At 36.3% G+C, this 21,699-nt stretch overlaps 1 protein-coding gene across 2 annotated transcripts in view; it reads right to left on the minus strand.

Moving 5' to 3' along the window:
* EFR3A (EFR3 homolog A) overlaps nt 1-21,699 on the minus strand; it is a 79,519-nt gene that overhangs the window by 22,406 nt on the left and 35,414 nt on the right. For both annotated transcript variants that reach the window (XM_019723947.2, XM_019723956.2), the window contains exons 5-13: nt 20,494-20,615; nt 16,470-16,619; nt 15,738-15,875; nt 12,065-12,143; nt 8,196-8,331; nt 6,351-6,518; nt 3,033-3,147; nt 1,995-2,046; nt 24-196 (exon numbers count right to left, since the gene is read on the minus strand). In XM_019723947.2, coding sequence (XP_019579506.2) covers nt 24-196; nt 1,995-2,046; nt 3,033-3,147; nt 6,351-6,518; nt 8,196-8,331; nt 12,065-12,143; nt 15,738-15,875; nt 16,470-16,619; nt 20,494-20,615 — 1,133 coding nt within the window. The remainder of the gene's footprint in view (nt 1-23; nt 197-1,994; nt 2,047-3,032; nt 3,148-6,350; nt 6,519-8,195; nt 8,332-12,064; nt 12,144-15,737; nt 15,876-16,469; nt 16,620-20,493; nt 20,616-21,699) is intronic.

The following is a 21,699-nucleotide window of genomic DNA, read 5'->3' on the forward strand; positions in this document are numbered from 1 at the left end:
GCCTATTTCAAAATGCACATTACCTGATCCCTCGAAGCTTTGCCCGATTGTCATGGCGATCCATGAGGTTATGCATTACTTCCAAGACCAACTGTCTCAGTTCATAGTCTTCCATGAGGGACGGTGATAACAGAGGATCCAGAAAAGATGTAGGCAGTGCGGTCACAATTGTCTTCGCTTTATAGCCAGAGGTGACCTGATTATAGGGGGAAAGAAAAGCAAAAAACAAGAAACAAATAAAAACACCTTTGTCGTGAGTCCTTCTTTGGTGAAATTCTCAAACTGTTTCACAGGAACCATAAACTAAGGGAAACAGAAAGTATGGACATAAACCTGAAGGAAAAACAAAAAAGAATTTTGTAAGGTGATCAAGATTTTACTGAATTTCCAAAAGCATCATTCATAAGGAGAATAAACTTCATATAGTAGGACACATTTACCATGTGCCAGACCCAAATCTGAGACTGAGTGTTAACTTCCCCCTCACCGCGTCCCTGTGAAATAGGCATTAGTATATCCCTATTTTATAAAGAAAACTGAGGCTCAGAGAGGTTAAGAATATATGGGATAGGTAGTCAGTACTAAACAAATATAAGGCGATCAGGTGGCAAATAGTAAAACAAGAGCTGAAAAGGTTTAATCTGAATTTGTAAACTATTCTTTTATTTTAAATTAAGTAGTTTTGGTTAATTGGAATACATTTTCGGTTTGGAAAGCTGTACTTTATTAGGTAATTAGGTACTTGACCTGACATTTATGAGTGCATCCCCATATTCTACATTTAAAGCTTTTAAACAGCGTATACTTACCAGCTATTAAACATTTTAATCATACCACACAGGCATTCCTTCAGATGATTTTTTCAGGGAATTTGTTTAACAAAAAGTTTAGGACCAAATGAAATTTCAGGTGGGTAACGTCAATTTGTATTTATATTTGCAAGCACATGTGGACCATCTAATATTTATATTTGGGCACTTATTATAGGATGGAGGTGATTTTATAAGTGAGCAGAGAAATCGGTGAGACAACTGCTACCCACCTAAAAATGTAAAGTATGTCTCACACCACATACAAAAATAACCTTCAGATCAAAGTTCTAAATGTAGAAAGCCAAATTTTAGAAACTTTTGTAAGAAAATATCAATAAATATGTTTACATCATCAGAAGACGCAAGGAGTTCTTAAGATACAAATTAAAAAAGAACAAAACACATAGGAATGGTTTGATAAATCTGGCTGTATTAGAATTTAAAATTTCTTTATGACAAGCACCATAAACAGGATTAAATATGAAATGACCTAAGATATTTCTGCACTTCTCCCTAGGTATGAAATATTTCTTTTAAAAAATGGGATCATGTACAATCAAGATTTCCAGAATAAATTCTAAAGATACTAATTTGGAAAGAACACACTCCCAACAGCGCACCTCTTCTCTGTTTTGGCATTATGCTAGGTGTAGTTCAATCAAAGATGGACATAATTACTATAAAATAAACACAGGAGCCCTCACATTTTAGGGACGCTTTTCCTTTTCAGCTATTTATAGCTAAATTATTTTCCAAATAAGAAGCCACTATTTGGTCAGTATGTGAAAGAAACAGTACGATAGGTAGAAAGAACATTGGATTTCAAGTCCAAGATCTACTGCTTAGCTCCGTCGTGACCTTAGTGAACCTCGCCCACTCCTTCGGCTGAAAGTCTCTGAGCCCAGGCATCTTCATCTATAAAACAGCAATACTTTGTGCCCCCTGTATGTTTCATCATTATGAAGGTCAAATAAGATGACAGGAGAAGTGAGGAATAAGCAGTAATAGTATAATAAAAGAACATGAAAGCATAATACTAAAGTATATAAACCAAAGAAAAAAACTAAACATAAATAGTATCTGACTATATAAGAAAAAAAAGCTCATAACACCAGGCTGTTCATTTACATTCTTCAATAATTTACGGTTAAGTGTGTTCTGCACCTGTCTTAGAGGTCTTACCATAAGTAAGGATCTCAGCAGCATTATCTGAATCCGCCTGGTTCCCAAATCCCTAAAATATATAACATATTATTAGCATTATCTTTTTAATGTAATGAGCATTTATATCACTCCCTTTACTTATCATTTACTGATCTGAAAATTCTATTCATATTGACTAATTTCATTTTCATAATAACTAAGGTCATGGCTCACTTCATACTCTAAATTTCATACAAATTAGTTATACATAAAAAAAACTCAAATTCAAACAAACAATAAAACAGACCTATGAATGTAATGACATGAAAATTAAATCATTTGAATACACAACAAAACAACACAAATTAAAAGACACTATAGGTGAAGACTATATTTAACTGTAAATATAATTGACTAATATAATGTCTATTTATGTAAAAACAGATGATTCAAAAAGAATTAGCAAATGCAAAAAGGGTTATCTACCTAATGGTTAAAGAAATATATATCAAATAAGACTATTATTTCCTTATTAAAGTAACAAAAATCAAAACATTCACAAACTTAAGCTTTAGCATGTTGTAAAATCAAATCAAATCTATAGAATGAGGGCACAAAAACATATGATCTTTAAAATCACTTTCAGTTCTAGAATTTTAGGAATAAACCAACATTCCTGCTACACGACATTAATTATTACATTTTTACAGGAAACTTGAAGTTTTACCCTAAATACGTATGTACATAGACAATGCCCAGGCTAAACAAACCTTCTACCTGGTCAATATAAGATATAGAAAATTAGAGAATTTAAATCATTGTCACCCCAATAAATTTTAATTCAAAAAAGAAAGTTAGAGAATTTATGATGTACTGCAAGCTGATTCTAAAAGCATGCAATGCTAATTTAACTGTTTAGCAATCTAATACCAGAACAATACTGCTTTCCATAGGACCTGTATTATTAGTGATTAAAAATACAATAGAACATTTTCTAGATTTCTTTAAAATAAAATTTAACCCAAGATTAAGTTCAACTTTACAGTTTGAAAAGTTAGGAAAACTACACATGCATACCCTAGTTGACTGATATCCAAAGTATGGGTGGATGTTCCAAAAACAGGTACTTTCCCCATAATGAACATCATGATTTCTGACCTCTGATAATCTGGTAGGTTACTTCCGAAAAATCCTATGAAAATGTTAAGATAAGTTTTACAAATTGAAGTTTATTTTTCCATGTAATACAAAATTTTAACGTATTTTTAACCAAAGTTTTCAATATGTGGTAAACCAGTATCTTTAAGCTACATATAACGCTAATGACGTTATAAAATCATTTAATCATATACAATATAAGATTCATACAATGGACTCAGATAAAATAATCTGAAAGTCTTTTGTGTATAGTTAACAGTGACAAACCATCATCAATCTGAGTTGACAGGAGTTTTAGAAAAAGGAAGAAAAAGAAACCTTTTGGTAGTATTTCTGATGATATTCTTGTTCACATATTGTGGGCCTAAATTCTTATTCTGGTAAGGGAGTCAGTAACGAGACCACATTTTGGTAAAGAAGTCAATAATTAGGTCACTCCTTTGGTTTCCTAGGTTTGTTAAACGTTTTAGAATGTCATTGTAGTTCATTCAACATGCATAATTCAACTGATGTTAAAAAAGAATAACTTATTTATTTGTCATTTTTCTCATGCACTCTTGGGTTTTGTGGATACTTTAAATTTATCTGCTACAGTGTTTGAAGGTTTACTTTCTGGTCATAAAAGATTTACATTTAATTATCACTTACTCAAACTTCACACTTTGTTGTTTCTTTGAAAGAGCAGAACAGATATCAAATCATGGTTGTTTTTGTTCATTTCTTAAAATGTAACATAATCATTACAGAAACCTTCTGACTTAATATTTAAGAATAAATTAGCTTTTCAATTTAACTCTTTAGCTTCTATTATTGGAGTTAATAATGTATTTACACAAACTCAAATTGTTCTAATCATTTTGTTTGGACATGGGGTTAAAAATCATTTCCCATCATCACAAACCTTAGCAATAAAAAAATCTCATGATCTTAATATGACTCAATCCACATAAAGTGTATTATTCTAGCTACCATTTAAGGAGCACATATTTCTGGGTAAGAAACTACTTTGTATTTGGACCTCACAACAACCTGAGGAGACTAGGTACTATTATTGGCCTCAGTTTCCTCTCGTGGAAGGTTAAGAACTCATACAAGAAACTACACAGCTAATATTAGAGCCTGAGGTGAGGGTTACTCTTTTCCAAAACCTACGCTATAATTACTCTCTACTCATTCTATGGCACTTTTTAACTTTTGAAGAACTCAATTAGAAATATTACTAGTGTGTTTCCCCGAAAATAAGACCTAGCCGGACAATCATCTCTAATGCGTCTTTTGGAGCAAAGATTAATATAAGACCGGGTCTTATTTTACTTTAATACCAGGTATTTAATATAATTATAATTATAATATAGTATAGCCAATTATTTAATATAATTATAATATAATATAATATAATACAATACAATACCGGGTCTTTTACTAAGTTTTGCTCCAAAAGACGCATTAGAGCTGACTGTCCGGCTAGGTCTTATTTTCGGGGAAACAGGGTAACCGCGGTACAAAACCGAACACTGACTTTTCTGTTCCGAGCAAGTCAGTCATTACCACAAGACCGTCTCCAGCAGGATGGGCCATGAGGACCGTCCTGAAAGTAACTCCTCTACACCCAACCTCTGTATTTGCTGAATGAAAGTGCTAATGAGCCCATCCCCAAACACACAGTGGGGAAAGATGCTGTGATTATTCTATTTTATATACTTTTAATGATTTTTATAGAAAGAACTTGGCCAACAGCTTCCTAACTTTCAGTGAAAATGCGACAGCAGCCCTACTCCGTGGCCCACCAACAGCAATAGCCATCTGACCTGACAGCGACCAGATTACCGTGAATTTCCAAAAGAAAATACTGAGGAAATCAGGTGTGACTGAAACACAAATCTTACTCACTTTGCCACACTGCATTTCTTTTCTGACATTTTTAAATTTTCACGTTATTCCTGAATGTGTTGTCAAAGAAACATTGCTCGAGTCTGCTGTATATGCGTATATATTTTATAATAAAATACTTGAGAAAAAAATTAAACATTCTAAAGTGAAACAGTAATACTGAATTTATTAGATGTCACTAAAGCAATTTGTAGTAACTGTGAAAACAAGATGAGTTGATTTGATATACCATCTTAAAATATCAAAGAAAATCCATCAATAATCCAAATAAATTTAAGAGTCACCATAAAAGCTAGTGTACTACCATACATTAATACTAATTATTTTAAGCAATAGCTAGAATGTCTCGCTTTATTGAGATTCCAGGGTAATATTGAACTTTATCACATTTTGCCTTTTCAGTCACTCCCAAAATCTTGAGCACCTACTATGTGTGTTGAGTAAGACACAGCTGGGACTTTACCCTCATGAGGACAATTTCTATGCACATGATGGAGTTGTAACTGGGTAAAACAGAGGTACTGCACCAAGCAGCTCAACCAAATGCCTCCACGAGATGGGAGCCATGAAGCCCTAGCACAGGGCCTGGGGTACATATATGTTCAGTAAATAGGTGTTCATGCATAATGCATATGTGCATATCTATGAAACGTTAGAAATAAGATGACAAAGAGAAACTTTGTATTAAATATTCCAAAGGACTATTACAAATAAGTAGGAAAATTACCCAGATGAAAGGCATAAGCTGAGCTCCAGAAAAAATATGATATATAACTCTATTGTTAGCAGAAACTATTAGTTACCATTAGAAATTTGGTACAAACTCCAGGAATACAACACAAAGTTACTGTCAGTTAAATAAAACACATTTAGAAACACCAAAAAATAAAAAAATAAAAATCTATCACTGTGTATATAAGTATTTATATACCGGGGGTACCAATAAAATGTATACACATGACTTGTATTCATCTTTTGTTATTGGTACATATATTACAATTTTAAAAGTTTTTTCTTTCTTGAAATGTGTATACATTTTTTGGCGCCTTCTGTATGTATATATACATATACATACACACATGCATGCAACACAGAGGGAGGGAGAAAGACGGAGAAAGTAAATGATGGATAAATGGCATAAAATATTAATAGGTGAATCTGGGTGGAGGGTATACAGTGTTCTTTGCCCTGTTCCTATATTTTTCTATTTTCCTAATATAAAGGTTTTCAAAAGTCTAAGCTATCCTTCACCTTTGACGAATGTACTGTAAGACAAGCACCTTCTGTGAGAGCTGTTTTAACCACCGTTTTATTACATAATAGATTTCAAAAGTGAAACGCACTCACCGATTGTTTGGATGATGGCGTTCTGCACAATCTTCTCATCGCTGTCTTTGGCACTTGTGTTGAGGTTGGCACTGCCTGTAGATCCCCCCTCTATGTCACTTGCTTCAAACTCAACACTGAGTCGCAGGTGCTTCAGCAGAGTGTTAAAGACTTCCAGCACCGTGGGCCCTGTGAAAGGTCACTGAGATGAGCAGAGGCACTTTCCCAGCACGAGGCCCGCACAACAATCCTCATCTCCCTCAACAGAGATTTCTGGGCATGTTCCAAGTAGCCGGAAATACTTAATAATTTATGAACTAACCCGTTCATTAAAAAAGTAAATGAGAACTACCTACAAAAGAAAGTCTCCTAGTTATTCCAGCAAACATTTATTGGCATCTCTGAATAACTCGTTGTTTGAATCTCTGGTCGAAACCGCACACGATGTGTGTGTGCATACAAAGATTACCAAAAACTTTCCACCTACCTAATCTTGTGACTCAATGTATACTGGGACAACATTTAATTTGACTGTTGGGTCAGAATCCATAGAATTATCATAATACACACATTGTAGCATAGGAAATGTATTTGCATCTTTTGAGGCTGAAGAAGGAAGAATGCTTCAATTATTAGACAGAAACTAGCAGATTCCAGTAAACCAAATTGTCTGCTTTAAGTTCTCTAAATTCTCTGCACGTGTTTCTGTCACAGCATCTATCGCACACTATTTGAATCAGTATTTTTTTATTTCTGCCTCCTATTCTCGATTACAACCCTTTTCCAGGACAAGCAGGGCTGTTCAAACATTTCTCGGAATGTACAGAGTCTAGCACATAGTACCTCACACATAATAGACAGTAAGTATAGTGATTCAATGTATCATCTATGTTCTATTTCATATTTCAAATTAAATAACTTTCCAATTATATCACCTGCTTCCATCTCTGAGATAAGTAATAAAAAGTCCATATCCAAAATGCCCTTTTAGTTGACATTCATTCAATGTGAGACTATTTCAGTAGCTGATATATTGCCACTTTGATTTTGAAGAAAAATAACTATAACCAGATTCTCCTCCCAACTTCAGTAAGTCTGTTACGGACCCTTTCATTCTTCTAATCATATGTAGGTAAAAAAACTACGATCTCTGCTCTGTCCCTTCTCCTTATTAGTGCTACAGTCAGTCTGCTGTCAAGTAATGATGACTTTATTCCCATTTCTCCTGCAGCCATCAAACGTTAAGTCCCTTCCCTCGTGCTGACCACCTGGTATTTCTACTGTGTCCTGTGTTCTGCAGCCATATGGATCATTCTATAGCACATCTCCCATAAAGATCACAGTAAATCTAAAGACTGTCAATCAGCTGTAAAATTAATCCACAATCCGGCCACAACTTGAAAGCCACTTCTGTGACTTCCTCCACACTTCTACCAGACACTGCAGCTGAACACGCTACGTATTTTGCTCTTGCTAATCCATTTTCCCTCCTTTCCCTGAACTCTGATTTTCTTACATGTAACCAAATTCACCCTTATATTACAGTATTAAGTAGAGCTGTCTAACACCAAGTAAACTATGTGTCTTATGTCTGTATCATCCCAAATGTTTAGCATATAGTTGCTATTCAAAAATCTTTATTAGAAAAAAGGAAGAAGGGAAGAAGAGACTGATTGGGAGGAAAATGCTAACTGTACACTGAAGTCTGAGAATAATCACGTGAACCCAAAATTTCAAGAGAAATTACAGCACATTTAAAAATGTTAGAAATACTTCTGAAGAGTTCCCATATGCTGCTATACCTACTGAACAAAACATTCAGAAATAGATTTAGGCATTAATTTTTTTTTTTTTCCTGGTACTCACCTATGGAACCTTTAGCAGCAATGGCGACAGCCTCTAACAGAACCTGAATAATACCTGCTCTAACCCGTGGAGAATCCTTTTTACGAGCATCAAGGTGTCCTAGAATCTCCTGGATCACATGGTGAGAATACTGAGCCTAAAACAAACAAAACAGCACAAAGAGGTATGAACAATTATATGCATCCTAGCAGAATTCATAAGAATGAAAAACCACGTGACACATGTCCAATTACAGGAGACTGGTACTTATGTTACAGAACAACATGTAGCCATTAAAAACCATTCTTATAAAGAATAAATAAGGACACTGGAAAATATTTATGATACTCTGAGTGAAAAAAGCAAGCTGCAAAATGCTATGTTTAATACAATTCAATCTGGACTAGAATTATATATACCTAATAAATACTAACACTGGCCAACTCTGAGAGGGAGATTTATGAGAAATTTTTATTTTCCTTATACTTTTCTGTAATTTCACAAAGAACATTTACATAGTCTAATAATTTGATAATAGGACAAAATGTTAAAAATAAACAGCTTATGACATTCACAGTACTTCTCTCCTACCCAAATTAGATAAATACTATTTCTTATTATGAACACCTAACAATGCTAAACAGTCAAAATGTTCATCTAATCAAGATCGACTATCAAAATAAAAATCTTACCAACGTGTGCCTGATGAAATTCAAATCTAGAATATATGAAATTTGCAATTTATAAGGCAATTTTATCATATATAAATAAATTTGATCACTCATAGTGAATGATATCCCACTACCAGCCACTAAATCTTAAAAAGCCTAACTAGAAAAATGTTCAACTCCAGTGACTATTCTTTGATTTTTGCAACAGAGTAGCAAAGTTTGTCTTTATAAGCCAGTGGAAAAAAGGGCCCGTGGCACTGATCCCCGTCTGCCTTGGGACAGGACCCACGACCCCGTTTTCAGGCTGGTTGCCTTTCTCTGCTGTGGAATGGGTGGTTTTATATAAATACGCAGTGTCCAACATGTAACGGCTATTCTGCTCAAAAGCACAAAATTGCCTCCACTTCTATCAACATAACCAACTTCATCTCCAGGTATTTCTAGCATTTCTGTCAAATACATCACTTTTATGACAACCCAGAGTAAACTAAGTTTGCATTTTCCTCTTTACTTTTCATTTCATTTATTCACTTAAAGCTATGTTAGAAGAGAGGAATGCCAGACAGACAGACACGCATCTGAAACTGAACTTCTTGCCCAGGAAACCATACGCTTTTGATGTGTGAAGTTGACGCAAATAGAGCCTGTCTTGTAAATAGGATGGCAATTTGAATGACTGTCCACACCAGGACACTTCAGGAGTGGACGAGTGTTGTTAACAATGACATATAACAAGGGCTATCCTAAGCAAACACAGCACATGTTCACAGCAAGTCGAGGACAGCGCCATGTAGGAAAAAGAAAGGAATGAAACTGCCAAGATGTCATACTTTAACACTGCATGGTTTTTAATTCGGCTTTATTGAGGTATTAGGTTGGTGCAAAAGTAATTGCGGTTTTTGCTATTATTTTTAATCTTTTAAACCGCAATTACTTTTGCACCAACCTAGTATCATTCACCTTAGTTAAAATTCACCCTAATACTACTGAAGGTTAAAGTAATATTAATGGATGAACAGCTTTAAGAAGCAACGTAATATAGTGGTTAAGTATGTAAGCCCTGGAGTCAGATTTGCCCAAATTCAAATTCTGGCTCCATCACTTGATAGCTTTCAGCTTAAGAGAGTTACTTAACCTCTCTGTACCTCAGTTTTCCTCATCTACAATATTTAGAAAATACCAATAGTTATTTCATAGGATTGTTGTGGCAATTAAATTAATTTGTGTACAGCATCTAAAACTGGGTCTATCCAATGAAACATGCTCGATAACTAGCTATTACTATTAATCCTTAACTGCTGACTCCTGGAACATTCCTACAACATTGAACATAATAGTAATGATGATAAAAAAGTAAATGAAACAAAAACACCTTTCATCCAAAAGTAACCAGGTGCCAGGCACTGTTCTAAGCATTTCACATGTATTATCACATGTGATCCACACAAACCGTTCTAGGATGGAGGCTAAACTCAATCACACTGCAATTCACAGTGCAACTGAGGTAGGTTCTAAAAAGTGAAGTAACTTGCCCAAGGTCATGCAGAAACACTAAGGGAGGGCCTAGCTGTGAGTCTGAACTCAGAGCCTAGCTCTTAATCCCACACTTATTACCTTCAACAAGTCAATTTAGCACAAAAAAATAAGCTTTAAACCAAATATTTTGCCTTTACCACAAATGTCCTACTATATTTACAACCATCTGAAATGATATCTACACAATCCCTTAGGGATAAAATCCTGGTCAGGACCAGCTAATTTAATGTTTTATGGAGAAGTTGAAATATTTAATAAACAAATATTTATTGATTCCTTAACATTGTAATTTATTTTATTAATTTACGTCTTGCAAAACACAATTTCATCAAGTAGCTAAATCTAAACGAAGGCAAATGAAGAAAGACAAGGCTACACAAGACGAGACGAACAGCATTAGTTATGCCCAGAGATTACCAGATCAACTGCTCATCTACTAAATCAAAATTCAACTAAAAGATCTTAAAAATTCTCATCATGAGGGGAAAAAAAAAAGGTAACTGTGTGGTAATGGAGCTTCAGTGACCTTACTGTGATGACCGTTTTGCAATACACACATGTCTCAAATCATTATGCTGTACATCTTAGGTTTATACATGGCAGGTACACCTCAATAACACTGGAAAAAACAATGTTTTTTTATCCTTCTACATCTACACCCGCTTTATACTACTGCCATTTGCTGAAAACCTACATCATGCTAGGCATGCTATACTAACCTTAGCTTAATGGTTAATTTAGTTCAAAAGTTCTGGAATAGAATGACCAGAATTTGAATCCTGACTTCCCTTTCTGCCTCTCTAAAGGTCAGCTTCCCTTTCTGACCTCTGAAGGTTACTTCCCCTTCTGACCTCTCTAAAGGTCAGCTTCCCAAGGTGTAAAAATGGGTGTAATAAGAGTATCTAGTTCATAAAATAAGGGGATGAAATGAGATAGAGCATGTGAGGCTATTAGCATAGCCACAGGCACAGCCAGCACTTGAAAAATGGTAGCTCCCACTGTAACATATAAATGAACCATGTGATGGATGCCATCCAAGTTCTCTTTTCAGAAATGAGGAAACTGGAGCTCACAGAGGCTGAATCATTTGCCCAAGTTCATACAACAAGTAGTGAACAGCACATCTAGGATAAAGATAGTGATATGATTTATACTAAAAGCTGGGCACCTTTTTGCTTCCTTATCTCCTTCAAATTAATTATAAATTCTTAGGGCTTTAAAAATATACACGGTATAAAAAGACCTAAAATCCCACATGAATTAAGAGCTAATCGGGTCTGTTCAGGTTTCGATGTAAACCAACATGGTCTTCTGTAGGAGATAAAAGTGTCTCATTATACGGTTCCATAAAAACTAAAGGAGTTGAAACATGCACTATCACATAGTAAATACTCAATAAGTGGTAGTTATTATCATCAGCTATATGCTGATTGGTAAGAAATATCAATGCCAATACCAGTTTATCAGGGAAATATACACAATAAATGTACTAAATAAATACATAATAACAGCACTATTGTAAAATCATTTAGTTTTTATTAGATATCGCTGCATCTTGGCAAATAAGAAAATAAGTAGTAAATAAAAACAAATGAGACAACTAAATTAAGAACGTGTTTTATATCTTACAGTGTTCTGTATCTCTGATGACATGCGTATCAATATGGAACCAAAATGACTTACCTGAATGGAATACATTATAATTTTAAAGCAGTGAACTGCAAACTCATTGGGATCCCATAGTTTGTGATGATCTAAATGCCTGTAATTAATAATAAGAAAATCACTTTTAATAATTCCTTATTTTTATGGTGCTTTCTTCCTCTAGAACCCTCAACAATATGTAAAGCTTAGCAAGCAGAAGAATATTACCAAAAGTCAGTGTTTTCGTTCTCAGAAATATGATACATATTTCCAATTGCCATCTCCTCTCATAAAACAAGAATAAAAGGCTAGAATACATACAAGACTTTGACATACTTAATGAGCTGGCAAGAAAGCAAAGCCCCTCAGTCCAAACTCCACAAGAAGGCAAGAGTCTGGAGAGAGGTACGTGGCCACTGAAGCCGGCAGCTGTCCCAGGCATGTCGCAGGCTCTCTGCTGGCCGACAGGTAGTGGTGTAAAGGGCTGTATACACAGGAGACTAGAGATGAAGCTTAGAGCGCACCCAGGAAAGGCAGGCTATCAGACCAGAAATCCTGGCATCAATTCAGGAACTCCCAAAAGATGACACCCTCAGTGAATCCGGGGCAATGTTCTGTTGCAGAAGACTGTCAAAAGCTAGCCTGTGGGGGTGGCGGGTCAGCTCAGTTGGTTAGAGCGTGGTGCTAATAACACCGAGGCTCGATCCCCACATGGGCCACTGTGCGCTGCGCCCTCCTTAAAAAAAAGAAAAGAAAAATAAAAGGCTAGCCTGTGTTGGTCTTGGCTCTGAGAGGAACCACAAAAAATGGCAGTCTCTGCATGGCATCCAACCAGGCTCTTCCCTTGGTTTGACAGAATTCACAGAATCTTTGTGGCTCAAACAACTGAAGATAAGAATGTAGTTCAAAGTGGTGCCTGAATAACACTGCACCACCCATGCCTTCAGCAGAGGCAAAATAGAGCCTCCTATGGAGAACACACCATAAATCCAGGCCTCAAGGATTCCCACAAATAAAGTTACAATCAACGAGAGCTCAAAATTAAAATTCCTAGAACACACAGGTGAAGAGCTACTAAGAACGAGAGATATTATTGGAATGAATGGATTCAAATTTAAAATAAGTTTATTTTTATGCTTAAACGGGAAAAAAGTGTTAAAATTCGACAACTGAATAAAAGTCGATCAAAGATGACAAGTAGATTTGAAAAATAACTAAATCCAACTTTCACCAATGAAAGATACAGTACTGAAACTAGAAACACTACGTTTACTTACACAGCAAATTAGACATAAAGAGAGAAATTGCCTAGAATGTAGCACAGAGAAGAAAAGGAACAAACACTATGTAAGAGAGCTCCAGGGACATGAAGTGAAAAGGGAGAAGCCCTGACAAACACTTTTGATGAGAGCGTCAGGAGGAAATCATACAATGAGAGTGAGCTATATTTGAGGAGCCAATGACTGAGGATTTTCCTAATTAAAAACGACCAAAGACCAAGAAGAACCCTAATCTTCAGGCTTCGGAGTCCAATAAAGAGAAGATAAACAGACTAAAAGGAATATAACTAGATTCACAAGAAACTCACGAATAACAAAGTCAGTACCTACAGATTGAATTACAAAAACATTAAGATCTCTACGGTGTAGCTGGAACCATCTTCTTCTTATCTTATAACCCTTTCACTATGTCCGACCCTCCAGCCAATGTATCAACCAATCTCTGCCCCTCACTCAGTCCACACTGATCTCCACCTCTGCTCACGCATCTCAACCAGCTGAGCCTACTTATCCACCTGAGTGTCCCTCAAAGGAAATCGCCTCCAGTGCCCCAAATTCAACCTGAAGTCTTTGCATGGAACTGCTATAGCACGTTTTTGGCCTTTTCTCATTACCTATGCATTGTATTATACTAATAATAACAAGTGCATGTCAATTAACCACCAAGTTTGTTAAGGACCAGATCCGTTTTATTCATGTATATATTCCCCAAAATACCTGGTACATTACTTGCAGAGGGCATTTAGTATTTAATTAACATATAATGTAATTAACACGTGATCCAGATTTAAGCTCATTAAGAACGTAGCTCACTCATGTGCAGTTAATTGGGGAACTTGTTTCTTCCATACTAGCTCTCAGATTTTTTAAGGCCCTGTAGATTACCTCTCAGTTAATAAGAGTATTAAGATAAAAACTGGAATTCTGGTATTAAATCAACATGTCTGGACATTAAAAGACAGATCTGCCTTTAATTATATTAGATATAATTTTGATTATTTCTCGGCAGCATTTTCATAAGCCCTTAGAGTCTTTAAACAGTAGATAGTTTTTCAGGGTGGGTGGTGAAAATCACAGATCCTTTTGAAAATCTGATGATTCTCTGATTTTTAATGTAATTTTGTGGCTCACAGATTTTTTATTTATTATTTTTTTATTAGTTTCAGGTGTACAAAACAACGTAATCGACATTTACACCCCTCATAACCCACCCATGTCCTACCCCTCTGGCTGTTACAATTCCATTGACCACATTCCCATGCTGTACTTTCCATCCTGTGACCATATATATGGAGGTGCCAAAAAATGTATACACATTTTAAGAAAGGAAAACTGTATTAAACTGTAATACTCAATATAGACCAATAACAAAAGATGAATACAAGTCCCGTTTGACGTCTGCAGTTACAAGAGGTGCTCAAAGTGGTTACCATCAGCATCCAGACACTTCTGATGACGGCGAACTACTGCTTGAGCAACGTTGACCAAAGTGTCCACTTGGATACATTTTTTGGCACCCCCGGTTTGTGTGTGTGTGTGTGTGTGTGTGTGTGTGTGTGTAATTATAGTTGACATTCAATACTATTCTACTTCAGCTTCAGGTGTAAAGTGCAGTGGTCAGGCATCTACACAGTCTACGATATAACTAAAGTTCAACTTTGAACCCAAACATTTGCCCTAAAAATAAAGACTTCTGGATGTTACATCTAGACTACTTTATACATGCTATAGCGATATTATAGTCAGGAAGGAAAAGGCAAAGGCAAATGATTAACAAAAGACAGACTGGCAAAAATGTACCAGAATTACACAGAATATTATACAGTGGATCTATCATCTGATGATTGAGCTGGAACACAAAGGCCTGACAAGGCTGGAAAGCTAATGTCTATGTGGAGAAACTCAAAGCTCACAAATATGTTTTGCCGGAGGGAGAATGTAAGTACCAATGAGATATTCACTATTCCTGCTCTACTTACTCACTAGGTACAAGAAGAAATTTACTCAGAGAACCGAACATGCTCTAAAGTAGTCCAGCCAGGGCAAAAAGAAAGCCAGGAAGTAGAAGCCGGGGACTAGGAGGAAGTGACCACAGAAGTTAAAAAACCCAGCTACGTCACAACACGCTCAGACACTGTCTTACTATTTACTGTGCATATGCATTTCCAGGTCTGTGGGGGAAAGGCAAGGTACATGAAGCCCGTGATGCCACGCACAGGCCCGCATTTCACTTTGAAAGGGAAAAGCTGATGAAGTGGGTGAACCAGCGCTCAAACGTCTATCTGACTCAATCCTGTACTCTGCCCACAATGTTCCACTGTTCCATTAATAACTCCCTCATATAAGAAGAAAGCCCTTGTCCTCTGTAAGTAAATTAACACAGAATTAATATAGCACAGTCACAAATAACCAGGAAAATACCAACTACTTACGCAAAGACTGGTCTAACAGCATTATTCATATTCCCGTAAGTGGCTCGACCCAGCAGCTCTCTGAAACAGTTTTCAGCCAGCACACCGGGATTCTCCTCTTTGTCAGTGGTGGAAGGGGAAGAAGGAGGGCCTATGCGACTGAAGAGGGGAAATAAAAAAGGAACGCAAGAATTCTAACGCTAGTTCTAACAGTTAAACAGATTTTACTTCTAGAAATGTTAAAATGACGTTTTCTTTTTATCCCAAAATATCTTAGAAGAAATAAACACAGTCAAACTCTTTTTGTTGAAAATAATTATAAAGTGAATAGTTGCCGTTATTGTTGTTATTATTGTTATTTTGGTTACTTCTAACTTCCTCTGAAAAAGCATGCTGGATCTCTAAAGAATAACAGAAGTCCAGTTATAATTTCTATTTCTTACACTTGCAGCTAAGTAATGTTAATTCAAACAGCAACTTGGATGCTGAATAATAAGCAGCAATAAAAGTATAAAATTATTCTAAAACAAATAACTCCTTAAGTGTATGCGTAAAAAATCTGTGGTCTGGTAAGCCTAATGTGATTATACTAAAGACGAGTAACTTTTCAGAAAGGGCACATATTTAAACTTACTCGAGTTTACTGAGAGACCACTATTTACATAATAGTAAAGACAACACTTTCTTACCCTAGCAAGCACACAAACACTTACAAACATGAGGCAGCCTCAAGCCTAACATCTGTATCAGTACCTGTCGATGTCTTCTGTCTTCTGCATGTTAAACAGCAGGGATGGAACAATTTTATCCATATGCTGGGGTTCCCAAATAGTAGCCCGAAGCTCATCATTAACTGTCTTGCGAACCACGCCTTGAATACCCCTGATCCCGGCAATTCGAATTCTATAAAAAAGAAAAAAACTGAGTCACGAAAAAAAGTTATTTGATCAAGTCTGCTTGCTTAGCTAAGAGAATGAATGCCAAGTAAATATCATCTCAAGTCAATAAAATAAAAATAACACAACAATAAGTCAAATTAAAATCTCAAAAATCTAAGACGGACAAAGAGATAAGGCAGTTCCAAAAGAGACTCACCTTCAATACCATCTTTTTAAAATCAGCATTTAAAGTTTAAAAGGACTGTAAAAATGTAGTACTATCTAGTCTATATTATTTTTCAATAAAAGAAAATTTAATCAAAAGCATTCGGCTTTCCTAAGAGGATGACAATATTCCAACTAATGTGAACTAGCTATCTCCATTGCTTGCCCAGAAGTCTCAGCAGCTGAGCCAAGACGGTTTCACTCTGCACACGCGTCAGTGCTTCCTCAGACTGCGTCCACTGCTGCTCCCGGGGCTTCTCGCCTCCGCTAGTCCACCTACAGGGAAGACTAAGCTGGCTCCTTAACGGTGACGAATAAGAACAATCCAAATGGAGTACAGATAATCTCAGCCCTATACGTCTGTGTGTAATGACACATACATTATCACGTGGCTCTGTGACTTAAGACGTAACCACAGTGAGTGCTAGCCTACCCTCCCTCACAATCCATGTCCCCAAATTCCTCAAGCTCTTCCTCTCTTCTTAAAAAACAAAACAAACAAAAACTATACATTCAAGAATGAGAAAGAAAGTGACTAGAAAACAGCATACAAAAGATGGGAAAGAACAACTTCACAAGCAGAGTTAACCTGGTCACCCATTTGCCCTAAAACACGTTCCCTCTGGCCAAATTTGATTGTTATTTACTTCCTTTTTCGCTACTACAGGAAATACTCACCTTTCAAGGTTTATTCGGTTTGCCCAACCCATAAATAGGTTTAGAGAACGGAAGATACGGGGAAGGGGGTGGTACTGCTTTACAAACCAAGGGGGACATGACGCAGGCATTTGGGAGGAGCAGATGGAAAACGGGGTGTGGTGATAACATGATACCGGGCAGGTGAGAAAGGGAACTGGAAGACATAGCCACAAAGCTTGCCTACCACGTTTCCCTGAAAATAAGATGTAGCTGGACCATCAGCTCTAAAAGTTAATATAAGACCCAGTCTTATGTTAAAATAAGACTGGGTATTAATTTTTGCTCCAAAAGACGCGTTAGAGTTGATGGTCCAGCTACATCTTATTTTCGGGGAAACTTGGTATTTCAAAGTTGTGTCTACACATGCTGCTTTCTAAACTACAAAATGCCAAGAGACTCGGTGCAGCCATCACAAATGGGCAAGCCTAGCGTCAGCACAAAGGTGTCTGCTTTACGGACCTGCTGCTACTCCCTGGGTGATGAGAAGGCCAAGCGCGGGTGACACAGAACACATGAATAAACAAGATGACACGAGAACAGTGGCTCATGCCTCATGATACAGAAGCCCAAATAGAGGCCAGCAGCTGGTGACCCCCTTGCTCAGGGCAGGTGGCGACTACCGATAGCTACTACAGCTACACAGGTAGCATCCAATTCAGATCTAGTATCTGGCCTAACCAGCATATTTCAGCCATGACCTCAAAGGAATTTCAGTTTCCTTATCAATAAAATAGAACAATGATCTTACCTGACACACAGGAATATTGTAAGGATTTAAGTGAGTTAATTCATGTAAAGTGTTTAGCCAACAAAGTGCTAAACAGAGTAAGCACTCAATAAGCATTAGTGGCTCATGCTGTTTATCATGACAATGATGATGATGATGATGGTGGTGATGGTGGTGATAATGATGGTGACATGGTGATGATGATGGTGGTGACAGTGACGATGGTGATGATGATTTCCACCATAGATGAAGGTTGCTCAGAAACTTACAGTTACAGCTTAAACAATGTGATGTGTAACTTTAAAAGTGGGAACTGTTGCTGCAAGGCAAATATTTTAAAAAATCTCAACAGTGATCAGCCCCATTTCCTATTGCCCATGCCCTGATTTCTATTTGTAGGGTTTCGCTAAAAATAAAGGGACAGATAATAAGCATCTAAATTAGAACCTAAAAGGGAATATAAACATGCCTGAAGAAAACCAAACGGGCTTTTACTTCAGGCAAAGCAGGAAAAAAAATCAAGTCCTCTATAAAGATCTTCAAGCATTTTAGTTAACACATTTGTTTTACAATAATTCAAATAAAATATTATTATTTTGGAATTTCAAATAGCATATGACATTGTAAAGACCTGGAATTCAGGTAAAAACTATTATAAGGCCTTTCATTTGTGTACAGAAAATTTCAAGTTTGTTTTTGCATAAACATTAATGTTACATGAAGATATGTTCAAAAGATAAGACCTTTCATTAGGGGGCGCTAAATACCTAAAAATAAGATGTAATAAAATTCTGAATTTCTAAAATGCATCCTTTCATAAATAATATGGATACCACCATTTTTCACCTACACTGGTTTATATGTGAAACTCACTTCAACCTAAATTTGAGAAATTTCTAGGTGTAGTTTAGTAATCCTCATAATAATAAACTGGAAAAAAAATAGTACCTTTAGGATATTTTCTGCATTTTAAAACAAAACTGTTATAATCTTGAAAAAAAATTGCCATTTTCTTTAGCTAGTCTTTACGATTTTGTGCTCCATTAACAAGTTAATGTCAGCTCCTGAGAACAGGGAACAGTTTCATAAAACATTTTTTAATGTCCTTTAGGGAGAAAAAAAGATTTTAGTGGCAACTGGGAGAAACAGAAAATTAAGTATTATAAGATAGTTACAATTATCTTTACCTTTGTAAGGCTTTAACCCTCATCATAAAGGAATAACATCAGGAGTCTAAATGGCCTTGAGGAAAAATTACACTACCTACATCTCAGACACAAATCCTATATCTGAAAACAACTATTAAATCACCTCTCAGCTTTCTTTCTCCAAGTTAAAAACAACTTTTGCACTGGTTTTTGTTTTTGTAAACCAACACTGTAACTTGCATACTAAAAGCTAGCATGACTTTACTTAACTTTAAAGGTTCTCATCTCCATGTAGAGCTCAATCTACAGATTGTGCTTACAAGTAAGTATTTGATTCCAGATTACTACTACAATGTATCTGAAAGAAATGTTGAAAACTGCCCAAATAAGTTGTCATGGTAACCTGAGACTGACAATGATTCTGTAATATACATTCCTTTATTCAAATGATCTGTGTATTCCTTCAAAGAGCCTACTACGTGCCCAGCACTACTCAGTGCCTGTGCTACCTCAGAAGAAAGCCTTTGTCCCCCTGGAGCTCATATTCCACAGAAGAGTGAGAGAACAGGTAAGAGCTATGAGAAGAAGATGAACAACTGGGGATGGGATGGCAGGACTGACATTACCGACTAAAAGGTGGCCCGGGAGACTCTCGCGAAAAGCTGACATTTGCAGAAATCTGAACCAAGTAAGGAAAGAAGCCATGTGGGTGTCCGGGGAGTTATTCTAGGCAGAGGGACCCCTTAGTCCAAAGGCCATGGGAGACGTGAGCCTGATGTGTTTAAGAAACAGCAAGGAGACCCCCATGGCTGCAGTAGAGCGGAAGGAGAGGAAATGGTGAGATGACAGGCCCTGACGGTACGGTAGGGGTGCACAATGTGGCATTGAGTTACAGTAAAGACTGAATTTACCGAGTGAGCTGGGAAACCACTCCCAATTTTGCCACTGCAGTTGGTTCTTCTAACAGCAATGAAAAGTGGTAGTTCAGGAATAACACATACATTTGCACATTTCCGTTGGTAATTATTATGCAATATGCAAGCAAGATATTCACCAATAAATCACTATGACTTTAAATCATAATGTTAAATAATACCTACTCTGTTCGTATTTCTGGATCGCTGTGACAGGAATGACACATGGCACTGAAGCGAGATACAAAAAAGTCATAACGTCTGTGATAGGATGGTGTGTCTTCTTCAATATTTGCAAATTTGACAAACTGGAAAAAAACACACAATATAACTGTATTACTGCCTTTTTGAAAGTGGGGACCAAACATATGTACTTTCATTTATTACTTGTTATATTAACAAGACATATTGAAAGAAGCAAATGAGACATATGAAATATCATAAATACCACATATATACAGTAGGAATCTTTGAATAATGAACTTTAGAAAACCAAGGACACAGCATTATAAATATTAAATATAACTTGTTAACGCAATTCCTGTTGAGTGAGTGAGCTGGCTGTCTAGAAGGAAAGGTCTTACTCTAAAGCTCGTTTCCTGGATGCTGGCTTCAGTGATGACCTCAGGCCCAAACTTACAGGCAATTTTATTTCTTAATTATAAACAGGAAATCTTCCTTGACAGCTGTTACATAACACATGAATGAATAATATTTATACAAATAAGATTGTATAAGAAAAGGGGACATAAACTGAAAGAAACATAACAAACTTAGCAGAGAAGAAAAATACCGAGATGGGTAAAATCACTCTACCTCCTTTCAAAAGATTAAAAAAAAAAAAAACTATCCATATGTCTAGGAAATTTTAAATATCCTACATGAATCACAGACTTGGCCCTAAGAGTCCTTAACATGCACTATCTTTTCTCATTAGCTTTCTTATTCATTTGGTGATTTATTAGTTCTGTATACCAAGTAGCCTAAAGTAATCAGCTGTTCGTTTCCTTGCAGATTAAATACATATATATACCCGTCAGGACACAGGCTGATGGCTTTAAAAGGCTATACCCAAAATAATTATTCAATCAAATTTTCTGATACTCACCTGGAAATAAAACTGAAATATCATAGAATAAATTTGAAAAAATGAAATTATGATGCCAAAAAGACTTTAACTCAGCCAGAGCCAAGTCATCTGTTTTTAAATTTTATATGATTCACATTATCTAGAAAAGGGCCACATATACTGTACCTCGCTGAGATTAAAGTGGCATTAATTACCAATCTACACCATACACTGTACTAGGTATTTTCACATCAGTTCTTATTTAATCATCCCAATAACCCTCTAAAGACTTTGTCATTTCTCCCCGTTTTCAGATCGGAACA

Source organism: Rhinolophus sinicus, linkage group LG12 (genome assembly GCF_036562045.2).
Source record: "Rhinolophus sinicus isolate RSC01 linkage group LG12, ASM3656204v1, whole genome shotgun sequence".
NCBI lineage: Eukaryota > Metazoa > Chordata > Mammalia > Chiroptera > Rhinolophidae > Rhinolophus > Rhinolophus sinicus.